The sequence below is a fragment of the Strix uralensis genome, chromosome 3 (assembly GCF_047716275.1).
Source record: "Strix uralensis isolate ZFMK-TIS-50842 chromosome 3, bStrUra1, whole genome shotgun sequence".
Classification (NCBI taxonomy): domain Eukaryota; kingdom Metazoa; phylum Chordata; class Aves; order Strigiformes; family Strigidae; genus Strix; species Strix uralensis.
This window is the reverse complement of record NC_133974.1, coordinates 84,647,493-84,659,169: the sequence shown is the minus strand read 5'-3', so window position 1 is coordinate 84,659,169 and position 11,677 is coordinate 84,647,493. Positions and strand designations below refer to the sequence as shown.

The following is an 11,677-nucleotide window of genomic DNA, read 5'->3' as shown; positions in this document are numbered from 1 at the left end:
ATGACGATGAAGCTTCAAAGACACCAGGCAGCAAGGCCTAATTCTTCAGGGACCTGCAGTTCTGCCTCAGGAGGAGGTTTGAAGTGGCCAAGGGTGGGCTAAAAGTCATGGTTCCTGCTTATGTTGCTCTTCTGCAGAGTAGGTATGGCCCTGCAGAGCTGTGTGGGCTCCATACAGGCCAGGGGTGCTGCAGAGACTGTACCCAGTGCTTCAGCCCATGAGGGCAAGCAGGGGAGCCTGCCACAACTCCGCCCTCATCTCCAAGGCACTGAATTTGTCCTGGGAGTCCTCTAACAGTCCGAGATCATGAGGGCTCAATCTTGCCTTCACCTGGAGGGTGGCCTGGTTATATCTAATGCCTTCTCAGAAGGGTTTACTCTCTGCCTTGTCCTTCTGGTGAGAGCCAACAACTCCAGTTCCTTTCATTCCTCAGCTTCAGATCTGTGAAGCTTTGGCACTTATAGATGCACACATGCACCCATATGGACATGCTGCTTTCTTGACATTCTCCTAGTCACATCTCGAGCTTCACTGTCTGGAAGGTTTTGGTAAGCAGCAGTGTGCCATCAAGTCAGGTATTTATCCTTAGGGCAAGGTGTTGCCTGAAGAAATATAGGTCACTTAATCTGATGAATTTGTCTATATGTAGTTTAGAACTGCTTAACACGGGTAAATCTAGTTTGCTTAGCTCCCACTCAGGAGAGAGACTGTAATAAACTGCTGTTTGAAATCCCAGCCCTTGTGTGTTTAGCCTGTTCTCAGGAAGGATGAGCCAACAGAAGCAATGACAGTTGCATCTGGTAAATCACAGGGTTTTACTGATGCTGCTATCCATTCTGATGCATAAATTCCCCCACAATCCATACTGAATGTTAAAAAATCTGCTGCCGTTTTAGTAACAAACACACATTAGTTGCAGTTTTTAAAGTGGCATTTAGAACCTTTTGGATACCTACCAGACTGCATCAAACATACAGTAAAATGGAGTGCAGACATAACAGAAGATGCCACTTATTGGGACTATGAAAAATGGAAGGACTGTCTGTACATTCTTCTCTGGCCTTGCCTCAGACAGGGGGCTTGGGGAGGGGTGTGGGTACTTCAGGCATGACAAAATGGTATGATGAAGATGGAGTAAGCGTTAATCTGGGAGCTTTGAGATCAAGTCTCTGTATGTGCCCTTCAAACCAGTTATTAGAGTTGTACCTGTGCTCCTGTCCTATGCCTTACCCTCCCTTGCTTCCCAAAGAAATAGCTTTAAAAATTCAGGTGTGTAACACTGAATGGGACAGTGGTTGTGAGCAGCTTCCCACAGCCTGAGATTTTTGCCTGTGAGTGTAATTGCTGTTAGTGAGTAGCATCTGTTTGGTCATGAAGAGATATGCAGGGAACAAACATACAGCCTGGACTAGGGCCTAATTATTAATGTAGAAACTCATGTCCCATACATAGCCCCTAAATACCTGTTAGGTCAGCCTTTCCTTTTGTCTACTTCTGCTGGACATGTGTTTCCTGACTGATGCCCAACATCAGCCCTCCGGACTGATTTGTCCAGGAAGTCTAGAGCAGACTTTGCTGTCGAGGACAGACTGGCAAGCAGTGCATTGAGTTGCAGCCTTGGTTGCTTTGATGATCACGTATCTCCCTTCTGATTGCTTTGGCCAAATAGTACCCACAGTAAAACTGGAATAAAGGTGCAGTCAAGAGAAGGAAACAGCACTGACCAAGGCTGAGTTTAAAATCTTTTATTATTTAGCTTTGCCAAACAGATAATGGAGTCCGAAGTTGATTTGCTAAAATGTTTTGAAGTGGGTGCCACCCCTGCCTGAGACAAAGAGGACCTCAGTGGCAGCAGGGACCCTTAGGCTATGGCAGCAGTTCAAAAGAACACTTTTAATTTTGTATGCAACAATGTAAACTTCAAAAATAGTAAACTATAACCTTTCCCCCCCCTTTTTACATAGCATGTGGTCTATCACAGATAGAAATTTAATGGCGAACCAAAATCGCGTAAGTAAACATCCTGGTGCTTACAAGTTTCATAAAAAGTGTTACATTTGATGTAAATATCTTACATTTTAAACTCTTAACACTCACAATTATGGAGTAAAAGCAACTGGTGATTCACCCCCTTAGTCCGTGCTCTCAGACTGTACATCAACCACGCTCTTGCCAGCCCCTTTGATCATTTTCGGTCGGGTTGTCCCACACATGACCAAGACTTCCCCTTCCTCACACTGGTGTTAATCAAGCGCAGCTCCACACAGGGGTAAACCTGTGCAAGTGAGAAGAGAACCAGGTCTCCTGCATGCTAACTTGCAGTCCCCTGGGCCCCGCATTCCCACAGAAGCCACGGCGCTTATGGGGGGCACATCCTGATGTCGGTGGGAATTTGGGGTCCCCTGGGGCCGCAAGCCTGAGCCCTGCCATTGCATGTGCCTCGCGGCGGGACCTGGTTCTGCGTGGGTAAAGACAAGAGTTCTATAGAAGGCACTGGATTTCTCTTGCATGATTTTAAACGTGGACTACAGTCATGTGCAGAATAAGGAGATTTGGGCTCTAGACTGCTTTCTCTCTAGTGCTTTAGTGCAAGCATTTTTAGTGCTTGAATTTTCTCCTGGCTGCAGCGCAACATGCGCTCATCTACATAGAGTGATTTCCAAACCTCCTTCCTTCCTCTCTTCCCCCCATCTTCCCGCCCCCCAAAAGATTCCCTTTTTGTTCCTTGAAAACTTTCAGAGTACAGCTCTGGTCAAAAAATAAATGTGTGATGTAGCATAGCGTTTGTTTCTTTTAAATCACAGTGTGCAATGCATCATTCAGTACCTAATGTTCAAAATGTCTGCCCTGCTTTTCATGAAAATCATTCTTTAAAATAACCTATGCAAATATATTTTGACTATATATTACATTCATTTTAAAAAGAGAAGAGAGGTTCTTGGTTTGCAGTTTTTTTCAGTGTACTACTTAAGTGAAAGGTCTGATGTGAAAAAAGTACAAGCAAACTGGACATGCCAAGACTCGATGCCTTAGATGGTGATCATATCAAAACTGTACAGGTATGTACACCGTGTTGGACAGGTGTGCTTCTTCCCAAGGAAAGACCTTTGCATCATCATATATAAGGTTAACCACAAAGTTTTGGTAAAAAGAGCATTTAATGAGCAAAGGATGACATGGAGGGACGAGTTCTCCGGCTTTTGTTAGGCAGTCCTGAAGCAATGTCTCCATTCCCTTCGGGGATTTCTTCCTTCTTCCGGACTTTGAGACGCGTGAGGAGCTTTATTACCCAGACATCCCATTCCTCTGGTAAGAGCAACAGGAGGAAGCCCAGGCCAATAATGATGATGGCGATTACTCGGACACTGTTGAAGACAATTTCACTCGTGTAGTGATCAACAACTGTGTGGGACATTGAACGGGTGTTATTACATGGGACAAAGCATTAGGGCAGTATCCCCTTCCCGCCCCTTTGCCTCCCCAGCTTGGAAGGCTGGCTGTGGCAGGAGAATGTGGCTGTGGAGGTGATGGTGGCAGGGAGACCACCCTTGATGCTGGCTTAGCACACAGCAGGGTACGGCCTCCCTCAGAGCAGGCAGAGCTGGCCTGTGAGCTCAGGGTGCAAAAGGGCACGATGCCTGGAGCTGCAGTTGTTGTCTGCAGCAGCATCTTCTCCCTTCCTTGCTGACAGCACAGGAACTCCCGCTGAGGTCCGGGTATGCAGAGAAAGGGGTATTTCCCTTCCCCAGCATAGCAGCTCCTTCGTGTAAATTTTTCCTCTCACCTTGACTGCCCCACTGAGTAAGAAACCCTGCACATGCTAAGCCGTGCACACATTCTGGTGGGGATCTCACTTCGGTACCAAAGTCTGCTGGGGCAGCCAGCGGTGCCCAGCTCTGTGTGCCTGTAGTCAGCACAAAGCTGGGAGCTACCGCCTGCACAGTGACACCAGTTCAGCATGATGGGTTTTAGGAACCTGGTTTGGGAGATGTTGCTCTGGTCTGGGCCAGGGTTGCTTCTGCACTCCCCTGCCCAGCCCTCTCAGGCTCTGCAGTCTGTTGGCTTTAGCTAAATTTCAGAAAACTGTCAGAGAAATGTACCAGGCCATTCCCAAAATTGAATCGTCCAGTGCTCTTGATAAACACCTGCAATGTTATTTACCAAGGCAAGCAGAATTACTAGTACATACTTGCTGCAAAATGTAAGCAGTTTTATTTGTTTCAATTCAGTGTTAAGCCTGCCTTGAAGAAATAATTAATTGATTTCTACTTCATCCATGAGTTTTCATCCCAGCCCAGAGACAGATGACTTCAAATCTACTTTGTTTTTCAGTATACAGGCTTCTTCGCACAGTAATTTAAAAAGCAATTCTGGAGATTATGAATATTCATGTAATATTATACAATACATATTTAACACATAAAGTATACATTTTTAATCAGTGTCACTTCCGTAAGTCTTTGCGAGAAGATGCAAAACGTTTAATAAAGCTATTTGCTTTTGTCCCTGTTGTGTATTTGAAAGGCCACAGATTTAATGTATTCATTAAGATGTAAAAGGCACAAATTCTTACCCGCATTCACTGGGACACTCAGTACAATTCCAAGAGAAATCAACGTGGGGTAGGTAATAGCAATCCCAAAATTTAGTAGAATATTGAATGCTGAAGAAGGAAAGAAAAACACCTTTTATTACAGTGAAACTAGGCAGAGGGCATGTCACTTGAAACATTTATGCTTTATTACTCCCTCTGTATGTTGTTCAAATAGAAGGCATATTAACTTCTGTGGTTATTCGTGGAAGATATCTGTGGAGAGATGTCTGTCTGCTGCATGTCCATCTGCCTGAGACATTGCTGTTTCTGGAGAGCTCTATATCAGGCTGGAGTCCAGTGGCAGGATCAGGGTGAGGTTTGGGTACCACCTGTCTCTCAGTGTAACATGCAGTGATTCCCACCCTCTATACAAAGCCCCTTTGCCCCGATGAAAGGCTGAACACTTTTAATCCGGGAGATTTCAGCCAAACAGTCCCTTCTGTCTGGATACTTCTTTTGTAGAAAAGCTGCCTCCAGCCACAGGTGAAAGATGCTGTAAATCTAACCCTCTTCCAGACAGGAACTTGCTAAATACGATTTCATGCAATGAAATTATAATATCATTATTAATATCATTATAACTGATTGGTTATAGTATCACTCCATTGTAATACCATACACTGTTCATGGAGTGTCTCATGAGAAATTAATAATTGCTTTGGGCCAAATTCACCCTTGTTTTAAGGTTATTAGCTTTAGCAAAGTCAGGAGAGCCTTGCCAATACTGAACTTGTCAGGAGCTGGTGCTCTCACTGTCCTCTAGTAGTAGCTATACATTGCACACCCCAGGGATTGCTTGTGAAGTGTTGCATTGTGACTTCCATTGAGTCCACTGATAAGCAAACGGGAGGTACTTCTGGAGTCAAGTGTTGTGACTGTTCAGGGTAAGAGGAGCTGGGACTCAACATAGGGATGGAGAAGGGCTATTTCTAGTAGAAAGGAAAGGAATGTTTTAGGAGATGTGATGCCATCATCCAGTTTAGGACCAATTGTGGCAGCACAGTCAACACATTAGTTTAACAAGGAACAGCATCACATTTCTGATGACCATGAATCATTAAAGCTTAGATTTGGCATCCCTCCCAAGCTGGGTTCCCTTGGTGGCACAGCAGTGGCAGCAGAAGAGAGGAGTGCCACCTACCAAATTCCCATCAGCGCTATGCAACGCTACATTTTCAAAAGTTTCCTGCTCTTTAGGAACAGCAATTAGCTATTACTGAAGTCAGCAGAGGTGCCGGAGGCTGGCCTTGACTGGCCTGGCCTAATCTGCTTCCTCGGGGGATGCTGATGAGTACAAGGTAATGACCTGTGGGCAGGGCTGCTTCATGTCATAGCCTGGGCAAGTGTTGCTTGTCTCTCTGAAGCAGAGTTCATGAGTAGGAGTTAGGAAAAGCTTTACAGTTTAGTCCCACAGCACCTTCTAATGACAGCCACAATATTTTGGTTTGGTAATAACAGCAGGAGCAGGGTCTACATTGCCACCTAGGAATGGACACTCTGCATGATTTCTCAAGTTAATAATTAGGTTGAGAAGAAGGGAAGACAACTCCAGTACTTCAGAGGTCTGCAGCTTCCACCAGCAGCCAGCTTCTGGCGCCCTCCTCCACCCTGAGCAGTGTAGAGCCCCCCGTCTACTCACTCAATAAGAGAATTGAAAATCCGCAGAGGTTTCCCCAAGGAACGATGTCAAAAGAGCTCCAGTACTCCACTTTGGTAAAATAGAGGATGACAGGAATACAGGTAACGAAGAGGACGTTGAAGACAGCTAACACAGACAGGAATAAGGCAGCTTCTCCAAATTTAGCACTGCCCAAAAGAAGTTTGAATAAAACCTACAAGAGGAAAACATGAGTTTTAACTCTCTTGCACCAGCCTGGTGTCCTGACTCCAGTGGCTCCTGACATCCTGGCCCACTGGCCAGTGCTTGGGGTGGGGTGCCGAGCAGCGTCAGTCAGCAGCTAAAGCGGTGGTGCTTGCTGGGCACTTGAGGTGGCTGCTCGTGAAGCTGTGGGGAGCAGCTCATGTGCCTCAGCCTTCTCCCTCCTGGCACTCCCCTGGAACACAGGCAGGGTCAGCTGCCAAATGAGCCCGTGTGGGAAGGGGACTCAGCACCTTTGGCCATGCACCTCCCAAAAGGGAAGGCCGTTCACGCTAGCCTAGACCCTTCAGTCTTCTTTCTGCATGCTCCCTTCACGAAAACCTCCAGAAAAGTTGACATGAAAAACAGAAGACTTGGTGGAGCAGGGCAGGGGGAGGAGAGGAAGCAAAGTGGGTGATCTCCCTGTGTAAGATATCACTGGTCCAGGCCTTGAGCTGCCACCTGAGGAGCGCTGTGGCGGTGAGCAAGCACAGTCCACCATGGCCTGCCTGCAGTGCTGGACCGCATTCTCCCTGGGAACTCGTCCCCAGAAGGCAGATAGTGCCACAGCAGCCCTACAGCCCAGACCGCAGCTGCAGCCTGACTAATGAGACCACAGAGGGATTTAAAAGCTTTGGTTTGTCAGTGGGAGAAGGGGTAAAGAGAGAGGGAATGAGGGATGTGAGTGGCTCATTTGGGGAGCCCCCACAGATGGGTCTGGTCTGGAGTATGCCTCAGTTTCCCACCACAGAACTGCAAGAGGATCCGGTGGATCCCATGGGCTCTGGGTACAGCTTTTTCTTCCACGGGCTGAAAACCAGGAGAGCTGATGGACTCTGACTTACTGGTTTGTGCTGGGATGGCAGGCCCCCTCACCAGTGTCAGACGTCTCTTCCCTTTGCCTACCCAGAGCCCTGCGGGCATGTCTGCAGGGCTGCTGTGCTCGTGGGGCTGCTGCCTGCTCCCACCACCTCACAGCCGTTACTGACCAATGCAGCTGTGTTGCTGCTCTGCATAATGGAGCAAAATGTCCCGAAAGCCACTTACTCCTCATTTGCCACCTGAGGACGGCGTGTTACCCTGGCAGGGTAGGTAGCCAGCACAGGCAGACTGAAGCATCCATGCCTGGGGTAGGAAGGCAGGTCAAGGCAGCTCTGCTGTACGTGGCACAGCTTTCTGCCTGCAGATCTGCCTGCCCCTTCAGCATGCACAGCTCATGGAAACTGAGCCAGGCTGCAGAAAGCAAGAGCAGAGTGGCAGCAGCAGAGTGGCATTCATTGCAGAACAAGCTGCACAGCTCCATCTGTGCTCGCATGCTCCATCTGTCCTCTACACTGCAGAGTAACACCCTGCTGGCACTGCCACTGTCACCTCCCCATGCACCGGCTCTGGTGGAGTGGCCCTGAGGCCCCCACCCCTGCAAGGAGCTGTGGTGCCATGGGAGAGGGGGCAGAGGTAGGCTCTAGCCTTGAATAATCCTGTCTGCCTGCAGATGACTCCAGAGCCATGGTGTTTCCCTGGGTCTGGAGGGCAATGTTTCCGGTCTTGCAAGGAAATGCTCTTTTAGAGGAAAGAGCTGTATGAAACTTCATGAGCTCCCTTATGTAAGACATACACTGATCTGAAAAAGTGAACAGAAAGCACTGCAGCACAGTGCTGAGGGACACAGACAGATGCTTCTCAGTTTGGCAAGTTGTGTTAAGGATGCAGGGCTTGCCTGACAATTTTTGTTGAAGGACTGGTATGGTGCAATTCATTAGACCAGATGGAGACATCTACAACTCATCCTAGTCTACACGTCCGAGCCAGGGTGGGTGAACCACCCTGCAAGTGCTTATTCCTCAGTGTGGACTGTGACTCTGAGCAGCACAGAGGCAAATGCACATACATGTCTCAGGCTAAGTGAAATGGGTCTCTGCCCAAGCAGAGAAGGCTGCATGTCATCTTACACATAGTGCAGCTTACCCAGCTGGTCAGGATGAGACCTTGATTCATAGGCATGTGCTTTGGATTTTAAGCATGTGATTACTTCCATGATAAGTAATACTTTAAGCCCAATGTAGGCTATGCATGCCACTGAAGGAGGACTGGCAAGGGGAGGTAACAAAGTAACTTAAAAAAACCTAGATCTGCAGGGCGCTTCCAGAGTGAGTGATTAAATCCAGAACTATGGAAAAGCAGCCTCATTTTTCAAGAAGGTGGGACAGCTGTAAGTCCTCCTGTGGGCCCTGGAGAAGACTCTGCCCAGGAGGTAGGAGTTTTTATCATAAGTGAGGGCAGACATCAAAACAAGGGAATACCTGAATGCAGTGCTGCAGAGTCAGTGTTTATGGCAGAGCCCCTCAAAGAAGGGCACGTGGCACTGAACTGCATGAAGGTTTGCAAGTAAGGCAGGAGCAATTAAAGTGAGTGATGGGGGTGACTGACATCTTTCTGGGGGTAAAGACCCAGGTGTGCTTACCTTGTAGAGAGCAGACATTGAGGCAGAGCCCACCACCAGGGCTATCCCAATAACAGAGTGGCTGTGAAACCCATCAGCATACGTCATCATAACTATCCCCGCAATAGCAAATATAGCAGCCACGATCTGATTGAAGGCAAAGAAAGAAATAAAGTGTTACTGAACAACCCCCAACATGGGAAAACACAAGAGAAGCTTTAAATGAGAGGGCAGTACTTCTGCATCATCTGCTTACATAGAAAACCAGTAGCAAGCCCAGGTCAGTACCGGCAGAGCCGACATTGCCTCCCCTCGCGGTTTCCCTGGCTGCAGAGAAGCTGCAGGCAGAGCTGTGGAGGAGCGGCTGCCTTGGGGGGTGTGCAGCAGGCCAGACTGCACGGCCCCCTGTCTCAAACTGAGCTGAAGTGGGGATTTCATCTCCGTCACTGAGCCTCCCCATCAGTGGGTCCCTGCAGCCTGTGCGTGACAATAATACACAAGTAATAATTCCCTGGTTCTTGCAGGAAAGGCTTTGAGTCCTGTGGAGGTTTTGGAGGAAAAAGGTTTTTGAAATGAACAAGGGAATAAAACTCATGCAAATACTTTCCAGTTCAGAAGTGTCATTTCAGAGAGTAGAGGGAGGTTTAGTCAGCCAGCCTGGCGCACAGAAGTGTCTGAGGGGGGTTGTACAAAGGGAGGTAGCATTCACGAAGTGGGGGGGACAGGCAGCCCCTGATTCAGCAGGGTCAGCAAGAGACCCCCAGCTTCTCCTGGCAGATGCCTCAAGCCTCCCCAGGTGGTAATTCTGGGGTGAAAATGGCTTTCTGCATGCTCTGTGCTTCCTGGCTCTGCAGTGGTGTGAGGGATGCCCTGCATAGACCACATCCCCTTTGGCTGCACAGTCATGGTGATGCTTCTAAGATGATTGGGATAAATGAGTTTATTTTGACTCACAGCTGGGCCAGTGCCAGCCAACTGTCCCCTCTCCTGGGGCCAGACCAGGGCCTTATCCACAGGCTACAACTGCCTACACATCCAAGAGCAATGGTCTCCTCTCGCCTTTCCCTTTCACCACTAGCGATTTTGGGGCTGCAGGGGGAAAAGCCTGTATGCCAAGCTCTGCTGCCACCTGATGAGCAAACTGTGGTGGGGGGGCACCCCTTTACCAGCTGCAGATCCCCTTCCCAGCAGCACCAGCAGCCACTTCCATGGATTGAGCTGGGGCTGGTGCCAGGGGGCACCTATAAATCTTCCACAGACAATCACCCAGCACATCCCTTCTGCATGCTGACATCAACACCTTCAACCTTCCCTAACTTAAAAAGGCCTCATTTTTGCAAACAGAAGGGGATCAATTTCTCCAAAGGTGTTGCTGTAGAATGGCAGGGTGGTATAAGGGTGGAAAAAAGCCCAAATCAGCAGAAGCTGACACTGCCTGGAAAAGGCAGCTGCTAACAGCATCTCAACAAGAAGGGGCTTGAGTCTAGAAACTGCTGTACTTCTGTTCAAGAGGCTGCAGGAGCGCAGCTTCGGCAGGCTGTGGAGAGGCAGGGTTTCCCCCAGCAGCTCAACCCCTTGCATGGCCCAGCCAAGGGGCAGCACATTCTGAAGATGCTGATTTATGACCTGATCAGAGCGGAGCCCGGTGCAAGGTGCAAAGGCTGGGTGTGCACACTGCAAATTTGGAGAGGTTCAGATACAGCATCTTGGCTTGCAGCCCTCTTGGCGTCAGATCTCTCTATGCACAGCTGTGGGGCACCATTTCTAAAGCAAAGCTTGGCGGTGGTGTAACTGGGTCCCATGGTTCTGGACAGGCTTCTTTTTAAGGCAAGGAGAGGAAACCCCCTGATGCATGGCTCTACAGCAATGTGGGGCTGTTTCAGATAGGCAGGACTGAAGAAGCTCAGCAGCCCTCAGCAGTTCTCTCATGTCATCGTGCTGGTGCTTGTCAAATAAAAATTCAGACACTCTATGTGTCTTCAGAAGCACAAGAAAAAAGGTCACTGAATGAAACTAGCATGGGGCAGGTGCAGAACAACAAAAAAGAGATTTGTCTTCACCCAACATATAATTGAGCCAAGGAAAGCTTTGCTGTTGCACACTGTGCATGTGAAAAGTTTACATGGATAAACTCATGGAAGAAAAAAAAATCCATCAAGGACTATTAACTATAGGAACATCGCTTCCATCTCAGGAAGTCCTTGAGCCTCAAATTGCTGGAGGCTGGAAAGTCTCATCAGAAAATATCATTATAGGCTTTTCCTGTTTAGACAGATTTTTCTAGGTGTCCACTGCAGGCAGCTGCTGGAGCCAGGCTCCTGGGGCAGCCGCACCTTTGCTCTGACTCAGCATGGCTCTTTGTACAGATCCAAGACACATGGCTTGGGCTTATCTGAAAGATGGCAGCTCCAGCCCTTCAACATCACCTGTGCTACAGACCAGGTGACAAAGAGTGGATGATGCAGTGTTTCCTGTAGCATCTGCTCCAGGCATGGCTGTCTCCCGTCCGAGATGTGTGGGGCTTGTCTGGCTTTCACTGGAGACCCAGGTGGAGACCACAGCCACGTGCCAGGCTGTGGCAAACTGGGTACCTCCATGCGTATCAGTGAAGGGAGCCTGCCTGAGCCCCTGCTGGCAGCTGCAACTCCACTGCAGTGGAAATTTGAAGGGTGCATTAATGAACTGCAGAATAAAAAGCATCCAGTTTTGCTTTTAACATCAGTGACTGACTGACTTCAGAGCATCTCCTGGGAGGCTGGGTCTCTGCCTGGTTAGAAAGGAAGAT

General features: G+C 48.5%; 1 protein-coding gene across 3 annotated transcripts in view; it reads right to left on the bottom strand.

The window, feature by feature from the left end:
- Positions 1-1,730: 1,730 nt before the first annotated feature.
- SLC35F3 (solute carrier family 35 member F3) overlaps positions 1,731-11,677 on the bottom strand; it is a 184,245-nt gene continuing 174,298 nt past the window's right edge. For 2 of the 3 annotated variants that reach the window (XM_074864818.1, XM_074864816.1), the window contains exons 4-7: positions 8,914-9,039; positions 6,234-6,426; positions 4,574-4,663; positions 1,731-3,402 (exon numbers count right to left, since the gene is read on the bottom strand). In XM_074864818.1, the coding sequence (XP_074720919.1) occupies positions 3,158-3,402; positions 4,574-4,663; positions 6,234-6,426; positions 8,914-9,039 (654 nt within the window). In that variant the 3' untranslated portion in view covers positions 1,731-3,157. The remainder of the gene's footprint in view (positions 3,403-4,573; positions 4,664-6,233; positions 6,427-8,913; positions 9,040-11,677) is intronic. The other variant, XM_074864819.1, reaches the window with a different exon arrangement.